The sequence below is a fragment of the Rhinoderma darwinii genome, chromosome 1, assembly GCF_050947455.1.
Source record: "Rhinoderma darwinii isolate aRhiDar2 chromosome 1, aRhiDar2.hap1, whole genome shotgun sequence".
Taxonomy (NCBI): Eukaryota; Metazoa; Chordata; class Amphibia; order Anura; family Rhinodermatidae; genus Rhinoderma; species Rhinoderma darwinii.
The window spans coordinates 200,364,998-200,384,850 of record NC_134687.1 but is presented as its reverse complement, the minus strand read 5'-3'; the positions used below and the strand labels follow the sequence as shown (position 1 = coordinate 200,384,850).

The following is a 19,853-nucleotide window of genomic DNA, read 5'->3' as shown; positions in this document are numbered from 1 at the left end:
TCAGCCTGCAAAGAATTTTATTTCAGTTTCCCAGTACATTAAATGGTACTTCAAATGGTGTCAATAGAACATACAACTCATCCCGCAAGAAATAAGCCCTCACACGACTCTATTGACGGAAAAATAAAAAAGTTATGGCTCTTGGAAAGCGGGGAGTGAAAAATTTAAATAAAAAAGCAAAAAATGGATCAGTCCAGAAAGGGTTAATTAATTTCTAATAAAAAAACATTTATAACCACATGTGGGGTATAGCCATACTCAGGAGAAATTGCTTTACAAATGTTGGGGTGTTTTTTCCTCCTTTATTCTTTGTGAAAATGAAAAAATTCAACATGGAAATAATGTTGATATTCATTTTCGCAGCCTAATTCTAATAAATTCTGCAAAAGACTTGTGGGGTGTAAATGCCCCCTAGATAGATTCCTTAAGTGGTGTAGTTTCCCAAATGGTGTCACTTTTCGGGGGTTTCGTGGACCCACTGGGCCACACTGCCTTGGCGGTATGGCAGCAGGCCAGCAGGGCGCAGGTCACAGTCCACAGTTCGTATAAGGTACCTGTGGCAGCTCGGACAGTAGCAAGGCAAGCTTGGCTGGGACTAGGCAGCGGGTAGACGTCAGGCGTGGAGCAGCAGGACAGGCGTAGATACAGCACAGCATGGCTACAGCACAGCACGGCTCTAGACCAGGATACCACGGGATACAGGATACAGGAACAGGGAACACTGGAACTGGAAAACACTAGGAGACCATTTGCTTAGACAAACTAGGATATGACAAACAACGCTCAGGCAAGGATCAGAAGGGCAGAGGCCTTCTTATAGTCCAGAAAATCATGTGAGTTGATGATGATGATTTTTTTCATGTGCGCGCTGGCCATTTAAGAGCGGGCACGAGCGTGCGCGCGCAACCTACGGGACACAGTGGACCATTTATACGTTTTTTTCAGAAAAAAGTGGATTTTCATCTTCACAGACTAATTCAAATACATTTAGCAAAAAAACTGTGGGGTCAAAATGCTAACTATATGTCACGTTGGGTTCATGGACCCACTGGGCCATATCGCCTGGGCGATATGGCAGCTGGCCAGCAGGGCGCAGGTCACAGTCCACAGTTTGTATAAGGTACCTGTGGCAGCCTGGACAGTAGCAAGGCAGGCTTAGCTGGGACTAGCCTGCGGGTAGACGTCAGGCGTGGAGCAGCAGGACAGGCGTAGATACAGCACAGCACGGCTACAGCACAGCACGGCACTAGACCAGTATAGCACGGGATACAGGATACAGGATACAGGAACAGGGAACACTAGAACTGGAAAACACTAGGGCCACATGTGGGATATTCCTAAAAACTGCACAATCTGGACAATAAATACTGAGTTGCATTTCTCGTGTAAAACCTTCTGTGTTACAGAAAAAACTGTACTACAAATTAATTTTGGCAAAAACAAAATTACATTTGTAAATTTCACCTCTACTTTGCCTTAATTCCTGATAAACGCCTATGGGGTTAAAACACTTTCTGAAGTCTGTTTTGGATAATTTGAGGGGTTTTCAAAATGGGTTGATTTATGGGGACTTTCTAAGGTGAAATTCACATGAAAGTGTATGCGTTTTGCTCGCGCAAAAAACTGCGCTTTTTGTGCGTTGCAGTTCCGTGTGACATCTGTATTTGGTGCGTGGCTGCGTGATTTTCGCGCATATGGCATCGTTATGACACTGTTTTTATGTTAAGAAACAGAAATGAAGGAGGTGCTTTTATTTTTGCATTCATTTCTTGAACAACGGTTGCGCGAATCACGCGCAGCACACGGAAGTGCGTCCGTGTGCTGCGCATGATTTTCACGCACCCATTGACTTCAATGGGTGCGTGATGCGCGAAAAACGCTCAAGTATAGGACATGTCGTGAGTTTTACGCAGCGGACACACTCTGCGTGAAAATCACGGACTATCTGAACGGCCCCATTGAGTTACATAGGTCCGCGCGACGGGCGTGAACTACGCTCGTGTAAATAAGGCCTAATATATAAGGCCCTCAAAGCCACTTCAGAACTGAACTGGTCCCTGAAAAAATAGCCTTTTGAAATTTTCTTGAATATGTAAGAAATTGCTGCTAAAGTTCTAAGCCTTGTAACGTCCTGGAAAAATAAAAGAATTGTTCAAAAAATTATGCAAACATAAAAAGTACACATAGGGGATATATGAAATAGTAACTATTTTGTGTGGTACTACTGTCTGTCTTACAAGCAGATATATTTAAATTTAGAAAAATGCTAATATTTGCAAATTTTTACAAAATTGTGGTGTTTTTCACACATAAATATTGCATTTATCGACCACATTTTTTTTACTAACATAAATATGTCACGAGAAAACAATCTCAAAATCACTTGGATAGGTAAAAGCATTCCCAAGTTATTACTACATAAGGTAACACATATCAGATTTGAAAAAATCGGCTTTGTCCTCAATGCCAAAACAGGCTCAGTCCTGAAGGGGTTAAATATACCAGTCGCTCTCTATTGGATTAATATAATAGATAACGGCTTTTTTCTTCCCCTGCTGCGTGCCCTCCACATTCTGCATTTTCCCCCCTTCCTACACACCTGAATTCATTTACTTGTATTCAGGGAAATGATAGACCGTTAGGCTGGATTCACACGAGCACTTTACGTCCGTAATTGACGGACGTATTTCGGCCGCAAGTCCCGGACCGAACACAGTGCAGGGAGCCGAGCTCCTAGCATCATACTTATGTACGATGCTAGGAGTCCCTGCCTCGCTGCCGGACAACTGTCCCATACTGAAAACATGATTATGTAGCACATACGACACGTTATTTTACACTCGCATGTTTAAAAAACGCCTTGTGTAAGAAAAAGAAGCTTCAGGTAAATTCTTGGCGCGTAAAAAACGTGCCGAAAACACGCTGAAATGCCGAATTCCCATAGTCGATGGGTGTCCTAATTATGCGCCCAAAGAATTCCAGAAAACGCGTAAAAAAATCAGCCAAAAAAGCCTGTACTTTAAAAAGCACTTTGCAAAAACGCTAGCTCTTTTTACACGTCATTTTTTTTAGCGCCGTGTGAACAAAGCCTAAGAGTGTCTTGCTTAGTGTCTGGGAATCTAACACCATATAAAGTGTCCTCAAGTTAGAGGGACCTAAAAATAAGGTCTGAATATTAAAATGTACCTATACTTTAAAATAACTTTTGACAGGCCATAGTGACATGTCAGAAGTTTTGATCGGTGGGGGTCCGAGCACTGAGAGCCCCACAGATCGCTAAAACAAAGTGGTAGAAGCGTTCAAATGAGCACTGGGCTGCTTTATTTCTACTCTGCGTAATTGGGGAAGCGTTGCTATGCGACGGCAGGGGAGTCCCAAGACAATGGCACCTGAGCAATAATGTGACATTTTTAAGGGATTGGTACATGTTGGTGACATTATTTGTAGCCTCCCTTTTTTTTGCGGATCTGTAAATACGGATGCACTACGCAGGGGCATAGCTAGTGGGGGGGGCAGGCGGGTATGTGCCCTGGGTGCAACTGGGATGGAAGGAAGGGGAGGCGCTGCTGGTACAGCTGCCGCTACTACAGCTGATCACTTCTGCAGTCGCCCGACATACAGGGCGCCTATCAGCAGCGATTAGCTGTTTTGATGTGGCAGTCCCATCCTCTCAGGACCCCCTGCTGCTACGGGGCCCGCACCGCCCCGCACATTAGATGCCCATTGGCTTCGCTAGCGCTAGATACATTGGCTTCGCTAGATACATTTAATTGTATCTGTGTCCTCAGGACGCAGATACAATTGAATACTATGATGGAGCAGCTCCCTGCTCTGCCATCACTAGGCTACAGAACACGTTAGGCCTGCAGCCTATAAGATTCCCAGAGTCCCAGCGCAGGCCGGAGTGATGACGTCACTTGATCACGCTGGCCTACGCAAGGGTTCTGCCTTGGTGTGGAGCAGGGAACGGGGCTAGGTAAGTAAAAAAAAATTGTGTGTTACTATCTACAAGAGGGCTGTGTGGCACCATGTACAAGGGGGGGCTGTGTGGCACCATCTACATGGGGGGGGGGCTGTGTGCAATATCTACAAGGGAGGCTGTGTGGCACCATCTACAAGGGGGATGTGTGTGGCGCTATCTACAGGAGATGGGCTGTGTGGCGATATCTACAAGAGGGGGATATGTGGCGATATCTACAAGAGGGGGATGTGTGGCACTATCTACAAGGGGTAGCTGTGTGGTGCTATCTACAAAAGGGGGCTGTGTGAAGCTATCTACAATAGGTGGCTGTGTGGCGCTTTCTACAAGAGGGGGGCTGTGTGACATTATCTACAAAAGTGGGGCTGTGTGGCACTATATTCAAGAGGGGGGCTGTGTGTCATTATCTAGAAGAGGGGGCTGTGTGCCGTTATCTACAAGAGCGGATGTGTGTGGTGTTATCTACAAGAGAGGGGCTGTGTGGCGCTATCTACAAGAGAGGGGCTGTGTGACGCTATCTACAAGAGAGGGGCTGTGTGGCACTATCTACAAGAGGGGGGCTGAGTGATGTTATCTACAAGAGGGGGACTTTGTGGTGCTATCTACAAGAGGGGGGCTGTGTGTAGTTATTTACAAGAGGGGGGCTGTGTGGAGCTATCTACAAGAGGGGGCTGTGTGACGTTATCTACAAAAAGGGTCTGTGTGGCGCTATCTACAAGAGGGGGGCTGTGTGGTGCTATTTCAAGAGGGGGGCTGTGTGGCATTATCTACAAGAGGGGCTGTGCGTGGCGTTACCTACAGGAGGGGGGCTGTTTGGCATTATCTACAAGAGGGGGGCTGTGTGGCGTTATCTACAAGAGGGAGACTGTGTGGCTTTATCTACAAGAGGGGGCTGTGTGGCGTTATCTACAAGAGGGGGCCGTGTGGCGCTGTCTACAAGAGGGGGGCCGTGTGGCACTATCTACAAGAGGGGGCTGTGTGTCGTTATCTACAAGGGGGATGTGTGTGGCACTATCTACAGGGGGCTGTGTGTGGCCTCTTTAATTTATTTTCTTTTTATTTCTTGTTATGTTAACTACCTTTTATAACTATATTGATTGTAAAATGTGCACATGGTTTTATGCTCGAATTACATTTAAAAAAATGTGAAAATATATCTCATTGATTGGTAGAGAAAGCAAACATGGTGAGGAAGAAGGATATGTCGGGAAAGAAGTTGTGGAGGGCACCAAACTGAATCTTTGCCCCGGGTGCAGGAGAACATAGCCATGTCTCTGCAGTACGAACCGTATATGCAGACAGCGTGCCAGATATGCGGATGACTTGTGGATGACTTGCGGATAACTACAGATCTGTATTTGCGGACAGTAAAAAAACACTACGGTTTTATGCATGAGGCCTAAGGCCGGGTTTGCACATTGTATAAATATTACGCTGGTGAACCGGTCCACAAATCGGCAATAAAATCAGCAACAAAATCCACATGTATTTCATGTGGTTTTCGCTGCAGATTTTGGTGTGGATTCAGCTGCTGATTTCACTCATTGCACAGCATGGAATGAAATCTGCAGTATAAATCCACTGCATTTCCACAACAGATGGTGCGGATTTCACTAAGGGCACGGCCAGACGTGGCGGATTTCCTCCGCAGCTGTCCGCATCAATGCCGCACAGAATCTGCGTTGCAGATTCTGCGGCGGATCTGCCCAAAATGTGCAGTAAATTGATGCGGACTAGCTGCTGCGGACTGCGGGAAAAGTGCTTCCCTTCTCTCTATCAGTGCAGGATAGAGAGAAGGGACAGCACTTTCCCTAGTGAAAATAAACGGATTTCATACTTACCGGCCGTTGTCTTGGTGACGCGTCCCTCTTTCGGCATCCAGCCCGACCTCCCTGGATGACGCGGCAGTCCATGTGACCGCTGCAGCCTGTGATTGGCTGCAGCCGTCACTTAGACTGAAACGTCATCCTGGGAAGCCGGACTGGAGACAGAAGCAGGGAGTTCTCGGTAAGTATGAACTTCTATTTTTTTTACAGGTAGCTATATATTGGGATCGGTAGTCACTGTCCAGGGTGCAGAAACAGTTACTGCCGATCGCTTAACTCTTTCAGCACCCTGGACAGTGACTATTTACTGACGTCTCCTAGCAACGCTCCCGTAATTCCGGGAGCCCCATTGACTTCCTCAGTCTGGCTGTAGACCTAGAAATACATAGGTCCAGCCAGAATGAAGAAATGTCATGGCAAAAAAGCAAGACGCATCCGCAGCACACATAACATGTGCATGACAGCTGCGGACTTCATTGCGGAATTTAGAATCTCCATTGAAGTCAATGGAGAAATTCCGCCATGAGTCCGCAACCAGTCCGCCACTGGTCCGCAACAGACAGAGCATGCTGCGGACACCAAATTCCGCTCCGCAGCCTATGCTCCGCAGCGGAATTTTACGCATCGTCTAAACGAACACTTCTAAATAGAAGTGGAAGTCAATGGAGAAACGGCTCCGCTGCGGATTAACGCTGCGGAGTGTCCGCAGCGGAATTCAAGTGAAATTCCGCCACGTGTGAACCCAGCCTAACATTGTACTGTACTTTGTTGTGATATTGTGGTGCAGATTCCCTAACTGAAATTTCACAACAAATATGCTGAATGAATCCTGGTTTATTTAACCCCTTAATGACCGGGCCTGAAAAAGCCTTAATGACCAGCTACATTTTTCTGTTTTTGCCTCTTTGCATTTCAGCAGCCTTAACTTTTTTATTTTTTCATTGACGTGGCTGCATGACGTCTTGTTTTATGCGGGAGAAATAGGATTTTTATTTTCGCAGTTTGTGGGAAGAAATTTTTTTTTTCACGCCGTGAATATAGGAGAAACCGATTTTCTGCATCTTTTTTCTTGTTTATTTTTTATCCCGTTCACGTTTCACGCTAAATAACCTGTTAAATTAATTCTTCAGGTTATTATGGTCGTGTAGATACCTAATATGTGTTGGTTTTTTATTTTATACGTAATGTACGGGCAATAAAATATATTTTATGCAAAATAACTTTTTGGGGGACATTTTTTTAATTTATTTATTTTTTTGCTACTTTTTTTTTAATCCTATTAAGTGATAATTTTGTTTACAACTTTAACTTTTACTTGTAATATATTAGCATACTCCTGTATGCTAATACATTACACTGTGTCACTATGACACAGGCTGCTGTTGGGGCAGCACATACTGTGCCCTAACAGCAGGTAAACTGAATAGACAGCCATGGGGTCCTTTGTAGGTCCCCAGGGCTGACTGAAGAGGGATTCCCTGCTCTGATCACGTCACTGGGTTTCCGATGGCATGATCAAAGAGGGGAGTTCCCTTTGATCATGCCGCGGTCACAAATGTGTTCCCATCCCGGACATATTTAGCAGGCTGCTCTAAGATCAGGAGCTGTAAGTTACAGCTCCTGCTCACAGGAGCGCTCATCAGCCTCTTCTACAGCGAGGCCAAAAGACGTCGCTGTAGACTAAGCACCTGCACCGCCTGCCGTCAAATGACAGTGGGCGGTCATTAAGGAGTTAAGGAAGGAACCCTAGTTTAGCGTCTGTCACAAATACTAGGCAGTACACAGGGACTCTTTACTCCTTCCTGCTGTGAGTTTAGAAATTTTAAATCCACACCATGTTAATTTAAGTTGCAGATTCGCTGCACATTTGTTGGTGAACCGGTCAACAAGTCCACAATAAAATCAGCAACAAAATCCTCATGTGTTTCATGTGGTTTTCGCTGCATATTTTGGTATGGATTCAGCTGCTGAATTCACTTATTGCATTGCATGTAATGAAATCTGCAGTAAAAATCCACTGCATTTTCACAACAGATAGAGAATGGTGCGGATTTCACTAACATTGTACTGTACTTTGTTGCGAAATTGCGGTGCAGATTCCCTAACTGAAATTTCACAACTAATATTCTGCATGAATCCTGGTTTATTTAAGGAGGGAACTCTAGTTTAGCGTCTGTCACAAATACCAGGCAGTACACAGGGATTCTTTACTCCTTCCTGCTGTGAGTTAAGCAATTATAAATCCGCACCATGTTAATTTAAGATGCGGATTAGCTGCACATTTGTTGCAGAATTTCCCGATTGAGTTCAATGGGCAAATTCTGCAACAAATGCCATTGCTTGTGAAATTCGCTAAGACTACGCTACATATTCGCAACAAATTCTGCAAGATAAAAAATAATAATGCCTATACTTACCTCTCATGGCACCGCCATAGAAACGCGTTCCTGCTCTTCCGGCTGTTCTGTGTCCAGGATGCCACATGTGATGATGTTTTCTCACAGGCTGCGGCAGTCAAATGTGCTATAAATTCATCACAGAAGACCATCTGGACACAGAGCAGCCGGAAGAGCAGGGACACGCTGTTATAGCAACATTAGGAGAGGTGAATATAGGCCTTTGTTTTTTTGGCGGCCTTTTTCCGCAGCGGTCAATTCGGCTGAATGTAAGCAGCTTATTTTTACAGAGCCAAACAAATGTAACGGCTTTGGTAGGCCAGATAATAGCCAGCGATTATATATGAAAAACGTTTAGTCTGCTTATCATCAGCACATCCATTACCATCCACAGTGAGGGATCTCCATTCAAATCATCATGGACTATCTCAACTGGACATGATCAGACCTACCAGCGGTCTGTGGCAGACTTGAAATGGTGACAGGGATCGTGAGCAGCAACATACAAAGGACTCAGACAACACTGTGACTACTGAAGGGTTTGCTTCTCTTTTTTCTGTGTTCACCTGACAAATATACTGGGCAGCTTATACATTATAACCGCTCCTTGATCAAGGTTTTCGGTCAGGTTGCATCAGTTATCCTGATGGCAACCTGTTTTTTGTTTTTTTTATTGTGTGGTTCCCTGATGACCTGTCATTTTATCAGGGGAAACACATCAGAACTGTTTATTATCTGTACTTATCTGGTTTCTTTTTTTATGTGCAGTACCTCCTTCTATTAGAGAAACATAAGGCCAATGAGATCTGGAATGTAGTACATGTGTATATTATTACTTTTTACAATACATCTTTTCCATCCTTGAGGAATATAGACTAGAATGTTCTTTATATGAATATTGCACTGCTGTTTTTTTCTTTTTTTTGACCTATTGTTTTCACACCAAATGTCACTGTGTGGTGGTCGGTACCGTCCCTTGAGTAGGGGCATTGCTCTGATTAGACAGAGTGACCTAGTAGGAATTTCCCTATAGTATTTTTTGACCCACCCTCTTTTATAAAGGACTACCTCCTTTTTTATCAGTAGAAAGTAAAAGTTACGTTTTATTGTGTCGTTTTCTTGATCAGTCGGTTTTTTCTGTGACTTAATGTAGGCAAATAATGAAAGCACCATTTGGTGCATATATTTGGCCGTATTTCCCTGCCTGTTCTGGGTCGAATACACTGCAGACTTTTCAGCAGCAAATCCGACTCGTGTGAACATACCCTTACAGTCAGGAGATCATGATAATAAATTCAAGTGAAGGAAAGATTTACATTTTTTTAGGTTAGATAAAGTACAACAAAACGAGAAATAAATGTAAAAGCAAGTACATAAAAAAATGTTTATTATTAATCTTCAATATTAAAACTCATACTCCTTTAAACCAAGGTACCTCCTAGCTCCAAGTGTGATAATATCAATAATGTTATACTGCTTGAAACAGTAGTTGGTTATTTATTTGTAGAACAAACATAATTGAATAAAAACATGTTGCGCTTAAAATTATTAGTTACACATGTAGAAGACTGATAGGAATTCCATACTCTGTAAAATGGGATTGTAAATATTTATATTGCCCCATTCCCTCTCCCCTTTTATCATCTGTGACTAGAGGTGGGCTTCCTTGGCTGCTGGGCCCCATAGGTGCTATGCCTGCTATGGGGACCTGCAGCCACCCAGGTAGTTATGCCCATGGCATTTTATATGGCATTTTGTATTAATTTGCTGAAACCGGAATATCCCTTTAAGGGAAATAAAGTTGATTAATCTTTCAAAATTCATGACTTGACTTTAACATTTAATTTCATGGGTATCTATGAAATGCCCATGTGGCCTCCTATACAAAGGAAAGAGAAAAAAAAAAGTATTCGATAGAATATATATAACAAGAATAACATAAATAATAACATAATATTGACATACATAAGTATATGCACAAAGGTTCTAGAATTCAATGCTCCACAACATTTTGTCATCCCCTGTCCACGTGAATGGGGTGAGCTGCAATACCAGACACAGCCCATGGACAGTAGTCTGTCTGTTTCTGGAAAAAAGTAGGCACTTTTTTCTAATCTCAGACAATCCCTTTAAATATTTGATATATTAAAGTTTACAATGAGCATTTATAAATAAATATACAGCATGAACCCTTTATATATTTTACCGTTTTGTTAAATATGTTTTTCATCTCATTTGAATTATTATTTTTTTCATTATATCTTTTTGTCTCTATCATAGCTTTTTAAATGCAGTCTTCTAATTCTGATATAAATGAAAGTTAAATGGGTTTTCCGGAAAAAAAAAACATTGAAGGCCCATAGACCATCATTGTGTGATCAGCGGGTCCCACTTCCAGGACCCCACCAGTTAGGAAAATGAAGGGGCCGCAGTGCTATACATAGGCCATCAATGTGTGATCAGTGGGTCCCACTTCCAGGACCCCACCAGTTAGGAGAATGAAGGGGCTGCAGTGCTATGCATAGGCCATCAATGTGTTTTCCTGGAAAACGTCTTTAAATATAAATTGAAGATTTTAAAACCCCAAACCACATTGTGGTATTTATTTAGTTGTCCAGCTGCACATATCGTTGTGATAAAGAGAATAAATTAATCCTGTTTAACATTAAAAAATAAATAATATAACATTAAAATCCATGAATATATAGCGGTCTTTGAGTGAGGTTGAAGTGGTATTGCAATCTCAAACTGTTGCCTCATTGTTCTGCCTGCTGTGAAAAAAGATTTTCAAATGTTAGAAAAACAGGTGCTTCGAGTGCATAATTACATGGTTAAAAACTAGCTTGTGTACAATATTATATTAAAGGCTATGTACACTTTTGAAAACATTATTATTTATTTATTTTTATATAAAAATTTGTATCAGTGTGTCTGGTGCAACTTTCTAATTACATTTTACTAAAAATTATTTTTACTTTTTGAGCTGCCTTGTCTCCTGTATACAGAGCTGCTTTACCTTCCGCTGAGACCTGAATCCGCCAGGTCAGCTGAAAATGTTTTCAAAGGTGTACATAGCCTTTAAGAAATACTATAATAAAAAAAGATTTATTCTAACTTAATGCAATACTTGTATCCACAGTAGGTGTTAGTAGATTTGTTCTCACAGTTATTCGTCCCTCCAAAAAAAACTCTCCCAGTAATGCCGGATGTGTTCTGTGAATCCAGAAAGCTGCTGCCTTCCCCAGCTCTCGCAAACTAGCACAGCATAATTCCTATATTGCGTTCCCATTTTAAAACAGCCCCTGTATGATCTCCTCCCTGCTGTGCCTACACAGACACTGATGCTGACTGTGTGTGTGAGATATCGTCTCTCTCTCTCTACACTAATGCTGCCTGTGCGTGGCATTTCCCCTTTCCCTGCATATTCTGCTGGTTTAATCCTCTCTTACTCTACACTGGGGCCAGGGTCAGCCTTAGGGGTGTGCGACTTGTGCGAGTGTACAGGGCGCTGCAGCCTCCCCGCATGTAGGGGGAGCCACTGGGCAGCTCGCTTGAGCTCTATATCCTCTGCTGCTCTTTACACACACGGAGGAAGCAGAGGCAGCAAGAGGAGAGAAGGAAGTTCCGCCCACAGCCCGTCCTGCAAGAAGCCTGTGAGCCTGTGCAGCAAGGAGAGATGGTAACTGCCTATGTGTGTCTATATGTCTCTGTGTGTCTGTGTACATATGTCTCTGTGTGTGTATATATATGCAACGTCGGAGGTCGCAGACTGCAGACTCCTATCTTCCTGCAGACGTCTTCCTCCCCAGAGATGCCAGCACATGCGGCCGTCCTGTCCTGCAGTGACCAGTAGGGTGCGTGGTCGAGTTTATTCCCGGCCTCAATGAGCCAGAGCACACACATGTTTTAGATTTGACTGATTGCTCCCAGATCTCCCTGGACTATAAGAAGGGGCCCGTGTCTGTCTTTGCAAATGGTCCCTTGAGTGTTTTCCAGTTCCAGTGTTCCCATTAATGCTACCTGTATCCTGTGTTCCCTGCTATCTTGTTCCAGTGCTGTTTAGAGTTGGACTCATGTTGTGCTGTATACTACGCCTGTCTTGTTACACCACACCTGGTGTCTGCCTGCTGCCAAGGTCCCATCCGAGCCTATCCTGCTACTGTCTGAAGTTACCACAGGTACACCTATACGAACTATAGACTTTGACGTCTATCCTGTTGGCCAGCTGCCACACCGTCAAGGCGGTATGGCCCAGTGGGTCCACAATACCCACAGATCATGACAATATGTATATGTTCCAGTATGTGTGTGTATATGTGTCCGCGTACATGTCTCTGTGTGTGTATATGTTTATATGTTTCAGTATCTGTTTGTATATGTGTGCCTGTGTGTCTATATATGTGTCTGCATGTGTATGCATATATTTTTCTGTGTGTGTATCTGTCTGTGTTTGTGTGTGTGTATATATATATATATTTTTATTTTTTTATTTTTTTTGTGTGTGTGCCTGTGTGGGTGTAGTTATCAGTGTTATATTTGTGGTGTTACATAGGACTGCAGGTAACATCTTTTACTTTATCTGTACTCAGAGAATTATCTCTGTCTTATCTGTGATGTTACATAGGACTGCAGGTAGCATCTACTACATGATCTGTAATCAGAGAGTTATCACTTTGTGTTATCTGTTGTGTTACATAGGACTGAGGGCAACATCTACCATATTATCTTTACTCAGAGAGTTATCACTGTGTGTGTGTGTGTGTGTGTGTGTGTGTGTGTGTGTGTGTTTGTGTCTGTATGTCTATATATTTACCTATGTGTATATATATTTGCCTGTATATCTAAATATGTGCCTTTATGTATGTACAGTATATATGTTCCAGTATGTGTGTGTCTATATGTGTGGTTAATTTTTTATTTGTGGAGGGCAGCAATAGAAAATCCTGCAAAGGGCGCCATTTAAGCTAAGGCCGGCCCTGACTGGGGCTGCCAGTTTTATCTCACCCCCCGCATATCCTGCCATGAGTTCTCTCCACTCTCTTTAGGGGGGATTCACACGAGCGTGTATTCGGTTCGTGCGGGCCGCGTGGTTTTCACGCGCCACGCACAGACCTATACAAGTCTATGGGGCAGTACAGACAGTCCGTGCTTTTTGCGCAGCGTTTGTCAGCTGCGCAAAAAGCGCGACAGGTTCAATATCTCCGCATATTTCGCGCATCACGCACCCATTGAAGTCAATGGGTGCGTGAAAACCACGCAGGTCGCACGGAAGAACTTCCGTGCGAACCGACTGAAACAGCGCACCAGCTGTCAAAAGGATGAATGTAACCAGAAAAGCACCACGTGCTTTTCTGTTTCCAAACATCCAAATGGAGTGTCTTTGAGATGAGCGAACCCGGACAATCGAACCGAACTTCACCGGGTTCGGCCGAACTCGTTTTGGCCGAACCCGGCAAAAAAATTTCCGGTACGCGACGTCCGGAGATAGTCACTGTCCAGGGTGCTGAAAGAGTTAAACTGTTTCAGCACCATGGACAGTGACTACCGATCCCAATAAACATGAACCAGTAAAAAAAAACGAAGTTCTGACTTACCGATAACTCCCGGCTTCTTCCTCCAGTCTGACCTCCCGGGATGACAATTCAGTCCAAGTGACAGCTCCAGCCATTCACAGGCCAAGCACAGGCTGCAGCGGTCACATGGACTGCCGCGTCATCCAGGGAGGTGGGGCCCGATGTCAAGAGAGGCGCGTCACCAAGGACGTGTCACCAAGGCAACGGCCGGGAAGTTCTCGGTAAGTACGAACTTTTTGTTTTTTTTAACAGGTTGCTGTATATTGTGTTCGGCATTCACTATTGAGGGTGCTGAAAGAGTTACTGCCGATCAGTTAGCTCTTTCAGCACCTTGGACAGTGACGGGCGTCGACTAGCCTCATCTCTATGATGGCGGCTGCGCGAAAATCACGCAGCCGCGCATCATACACGGATGACACATGCAGCTGTCAAATGGTTTTTGCGCGCGCAAAACGCTGCGTTGTTTGCGCGCGCAAAAACGCAACGTCCGTCTGTATCTGCCCTTACACTGATGCTGCCTGTGTGACCTCTCTCATCAACCCTGCAGACTGTGGGTACACTTCTCATTCTCTAATACAGTTTACTCTGCTGTGTACAACCTCCTCCCCTCGCTGCTGAAATCTCTAACACTGAGAGGAGGGTGGGGAATAGATTACAGCAGCCAGGAGGAGCGTGCCATCAGATTTAAGTCAGAAGCAGCACCACAGCCAGCTATGTGATTTTCAACATCTAGTAAACAGAAATGTTTCCATACACGAACAAGCAGGAAATAGTAGGAAACGCATTATCAGAAATTCTCTAATATATAATTGTTAGAGGAATTGCTTCTATTGTAAAGTAGAGCAGACAGGGTAAATGAACAAATGTTGATCATACCTTTCCAATATCTTCTTAATAAGTTTTTCTACCCAAGTGGCTGATGGATCCACGCAAACGCTGTTTCCATTTTTAAGAGTAATTCTGAAAAAAAGTGGGAAAAAAATAAACTGTAATTTTGAAATAAACTGAAGAACTTACAACAAATGTAATTCAGTTTTTATCTATTTTGAGCCATCATCACCCATTAATCTCAATGATTAAAAAAATCAGCTTAAAAAAAATGATTATGACAAAATTGATGAAGACAGGTGAGAATCTTGGACTTTGGCATCGATTTCAGTGCAATAAATAGGGTGTGTCATTATCAGTTCTTTTTAATAAAAAAATTATACAAAAAAAAAAGCCTGATAATGTGTTACTATGTTACTATGGAGTGTGGTCTAACAATAAATACATTAAATCAATGTAAATAATTACTAGTTTATTTTCAATTTCTGCCAGAAAGGGAGACTGCTACTACATGCAATGAAACATACAGTATAACACCCAATATTCATCTTTATATAAAACACTTACATCACTTCAGTATTTTTGCAATGGGGACCGCTCGGTATTAGTTCCAAATTCTTCATGTCTTTAATAGGTTTCTCTAGCTTTTCAAGGTTGATGCACTGGCATCTTAACTCTGATACTGATCTTGCCAAGGATATACCTGAAATGAACATTAAATTACACATCTTAAGTTTTGTCTGTACCATAGGCATATACAGAGCTCCAACTCCCTTCCATTAATGATAAAACTCTGAATGTCTACAGTCACCACTAGAGGGAGCTCATGAGCTTACTGCATACTTATTGAGTTCAATGTATATATGCATACTGTATGCACTTGCACTCCCCTTCTATGTGGGTATGAAGGCGATTTGGGACTTGGCACCAGAAAAAACAACTATAAAGATATATGATGAAATTAATCAGCACAGAATTATAGATGTATTTTGGTTTAAAAAAAACTGAATGGTGTTCAAGGGTGGACATTGACTTTAAGTTGTTAAATAAATCATCTTTCAATCACCTTTTAGCCTCATGAAAGATAAGAACATGTAAACTTAAAATATGTCTTTACCTTGGAGGAAAGTACCATAATAACAATTTCTTAATATCCTTGCATTAGCATATAATGAAACCGCCTACCCAATAAGACCACAAACACTACAGATTATATTGCATTTTATAATTAAAGCTCCATAAAATTCAGACTGGCATAAACCACTGCCTTTGGTCTGGGGATATGAGTAGCCCCATAACCTTATTAATACAAGCAGTTGTCAGCTGGAGACAGCAAGAAGATATGCTCAGTTGTAGTAAAGCCTCTAATATAAATATATAACTATATTAAGACATTGATATAAAAGTAGAGCTGAAGATTTCAATACTACTGCTTAAAAGTAGAAGTATACAGTATAATTGGACAGTTAGGTGTAATGGTTTCTGAACAAACAGGTCATAAAATGTTTTGCCTAAATTGATATGGGTAATGCAGGGGTACCCCCCCCCCCCCCACCCATATCACAGGGGACTCTAGTTATCATGTATATTTAAATGTTTTTAAAGGCTTGTTTGTCTATAAACTGTGTTTTATAATAAAAATAAGTTTTTGGGAGATTTTGGGACTGCACAAATCATGTTATGTGACTTATTATTTTTTTTGGGTTGTTTAGTTGTCGTTTGGACACATATAGCATTCCTTCACTTATATTAGCGGTGCCCACTTTTTAGATCACAATGTTAATAACATGATTACACGCCTATAATACTATAATAGGTTTGCATTGCATTTTCTGTTAGGCTAGGTTTATCTTTGGGCATTAGGTGTTCACATTTGAAACAGTCAGCCAAGTATATGCACCACATTTATGCAATTGTATGCTTATACAGTTGCCTATGGCTGCCGTTGACTGATAAAAATAATATTTATATAATGCGTTAATACAACATTAATACAGTTGAGGCAAAGGTATCTCAATGTAAGGGCATGACCACACATGGCGGAATTCCTCCGCAACTGTCCGCATCAATGCCGCACCTAATCCGGGTTGCGGATTACGGCTGCGGATCTGCACAAAATGTGCAGAAAATTGATGCGGACTAGCTGCTGCGGACTGCGGGAAAAGTGCTTCCCTTCTCCCTATCAGTGCAGGATAGAGAGAAGGGACAGCACTTTCCCTAGTGAAAGTAAAAGAAATTCATACTTACCGCCCGTTGTCTTTATGACGCGTCCCTCCTTCGGCATCCAGCCCGACCTCCCTGGATGACGCGCCAGTCCATGTGACCGCTGCAGCCTGTGCTTGGCCTGTGATTGGCTGCAGCCGTCACTTACACTGAAACGTCATCCTGGGAGGCCGGACTGGAGACAGAAACAGGGAGTTCTCGGTAAGTACGAACTTCATTTTTTTTTACAGATACATGTATATTGGGATCGGTAGTCACTGTCCCGGGTGCAGAAACAGTTACTGCCGATCGCTTAACTCTTTCAGCACCCTGGACAGTGACTATTTACTGACGTCTCCTAGCAACGCTCCCGTCATTACGGGAGCCCCATTGACTTCCTCAGTCTGGCTGTAGACCTAGAAATACATAGGTCCAGCCAGAATGAAGAAATGTCAAGTTAAAAAAGCAAGACGCATCCGCAGCACACATGACATGTGCATGACAGCTGCGGACTTCATTGCGGAACTTTGAATCTCCATTGAAGTCAATGGAGAAATTCCGCCATGAGTCCGCCACTGCTCCGCAACAGACAGAGCATGCTGCGGACACCAAATTCCGCTCCGCAGCCTATGCTCCGCAGCGGAATTGTACGCATCGTGTAAACGAACACTGCTAAATTAAAGTGAAAGTCAATGGAGAAACGGCTCCGCTGCGGATTAACGCTGCGGAGTGTCCGCAGCGGAATTTAAGTGAAATTCCGCCATGTGTGAACCCGCCCTAAGACAAAAGAACACTATTTTGCCTTACATCTGGCAAATGTGCCAATGGGCACGTTTGACTTGTACGCAGAATGTTGATCCCAAAGATATACCATATAAACTTAATCTCAACTGCCCATTTCAAGTAAAAGGTAAATAATAATCATTTCAGGCATATATTTATACATATATATATATATATATATATATACACACATAAATATAATTTAAAGGGTCTAAAACTAATCAAGTTAAAAGAAAAGGAATAAAAAGCAATACAAAACACAAAAAATAAACTTCATTAGAAAAAGAATATTCTTGTTTATCATGGATTTGAAGCATAATTTAAAGCTTTTGTCCAGGATTACAAAAAGGGGTCTTTTTAATTTCCAGAAACAGCGGCACTCTTATCTATGGGCTCTGTTTGACAATGCAGCTCATCTCCATGAAAGTGAATGGGGCTGAAGTATAAAACCAAACACAACCTATGGACTAAAATAAGTTTTTCTTTAGGGGAATACAATAATTTAAAATATGTACAATTTTGTACAGTACATATTAGAAAACGTGAATTCTTAAAATGTCTAATTCTTTTCATTTGTCATCAGTACTTCATATAAAATCAAACTGCTATAAATAGAAATGTAAAAAATTACCTTCTGTTACAGTGGTGTAAAGCAGGAAGATGGCAAGAGTAGCGGAGAAAGTTTTAGCAAACTTCATGGCTGAATTTACTTGGCAGATTCCTGAATTCCTTTAGCTTAGTTGGGTCCAAACTCTTCTGTTTTCTATTCACAAGTGATGTGAATTTATATGATAGATTGGGCACGGTCATTCTGACGTCATATCTACATTACAACAGCGTAAATTCCAAAATAAGTCACTTCCAGCTTTAAGTCACATTTCTGAGTCACAAAGATCTGTGTGTAGCTCAATTTGTAATACGTAGTTCACAGATCTCTCACTGTTCTCATTTTTCTTATACAGTATTGAAAGTATTCCAAGACAAATTCCTTAAACTTGTATTGTATCATTAGAGACTATATTGTATATATCGTTTTATTCACACACAGTTTGTTTTAACAATCTGTATTATATGTGGACTTAGGAAGAATGCCAGGAGAGAACCTGAATCAGGAATATAAATATTTTTGGAATAGGAAAATGAAAGCAGTGCTACAAATTATATGGGTGCATGTATTTAAGTTATATTTCAAGTTGGCACTTTTCTGAAATGGAATTAACTTGTTCACTTTTTCGTTTTCATATTACTGTTTTCCATGTTGCGTCCAACCTCTTGCACATCATGTTTGTGAGATCTGCTTTTTTGGTCAAAAGGAGATTTGGAAATTGACGCATAGGAGAGGGAAAACATTCCCATAAGGAAATTTTAGCCAAAAGGCTCAGAAGTCGACACAAAGGAGAGGGAAAATATTCCCTAACATGTCCCTATGGGAATGTGTCCCCTCTCTTTGGTGTCTAGATCTGAGCCTCTTGGTTAAGATTAAGTATAGTATTGAGATGGAACTGGTAATATATTCTACAATATATTCTCATGAGAGGATTCAATTAAATTTGGATGTTACGTTTCTCATCAGAGAAATGGATCCTTAGAGATGCAATCAGTTTGTCGCAGGCTAATCTGGGGCGCAGAGTTTAAGGAATCTCCCCGTTCACTGACCGCAAGGAGGTATGGATTTTTCTGGTCAGATTCCCTGGTCATGGTCCCCAGACTAGTCAACAATTGTAGAAGGGTGTGTGTTGAGGGAAATTGAAGCGTAGTCAGGAACAGAACCAAGGGTTGTCACCAGGATAGTGGTCAGGATGCGACAAGCGAGAAACAAGGGGTTAGAACCAGGAATAGAACAACAGGAAGCAGGGTACAAAGCAAACAAGGCAAGAAAGGAGCAGAATCCAGAAATAATGTCAGATTCAGAGTCAGGATCAAAGTCAGGAACAATACAGGGATGTGCCTCAATTCACAGGTTAAGGATACAGGCTGGGTTTTCTCTTTAAATAGGCCGCCAAGCCTCCGGTCATTGACAGTTGGCGTTTGCCATGGCAACCAAAGGCGGTCGTGGACTTGAAGCAGGAAACTGTGGCTGCAAGGTGTAGGACAGTGATGGAGTGGGGAGTGGTGAGTTTGGTTGCTTAGCATCCAGATGTGGCCAGTTGGGGGAGGAGAGCCATGATCGCCAGCGGAGACCCAAGGCTGAAACGGGGAATGGTAACATACGTCTCTTACTTTTTTAGTGTCATGTAGAGCTACACCTTTCTTTGAATGAGTCTAA

General features: G+C 42.4%; 1 protein-coding gene across 1 annotated transcript; it reads right to left on the bottom strand.

Moving 5' to 3' along the window:
- Positions 1-9,622: 9,622 nt before the first annotated feature.
- Positions 9,623-18,355, bottom strand: LOC142739118 (interleukin-8-like). Its single transcript, XM_075849795.1, has 4 exons — positions 18,219-18,355; positions 15,170-15,305; positions 14,651-14,734; positions 9,623-10,972 (listed from the first exon to the last, which is right to left on the bottom strand). The coding sequence occupies exons 1-4, from the start codon at positions 18,283-18,285 to the stop codon at positions 10,945-10,947; spliced, it is 315 nt and encodes a 104-aa protein (XP_075705910.1). The 5' UTR covers positions 18,286-18,355; the 3' UTR covers positions 9,623-10,944.
- Positions 18,356-19,853: the final 1,498 nt, after the last annotated feature.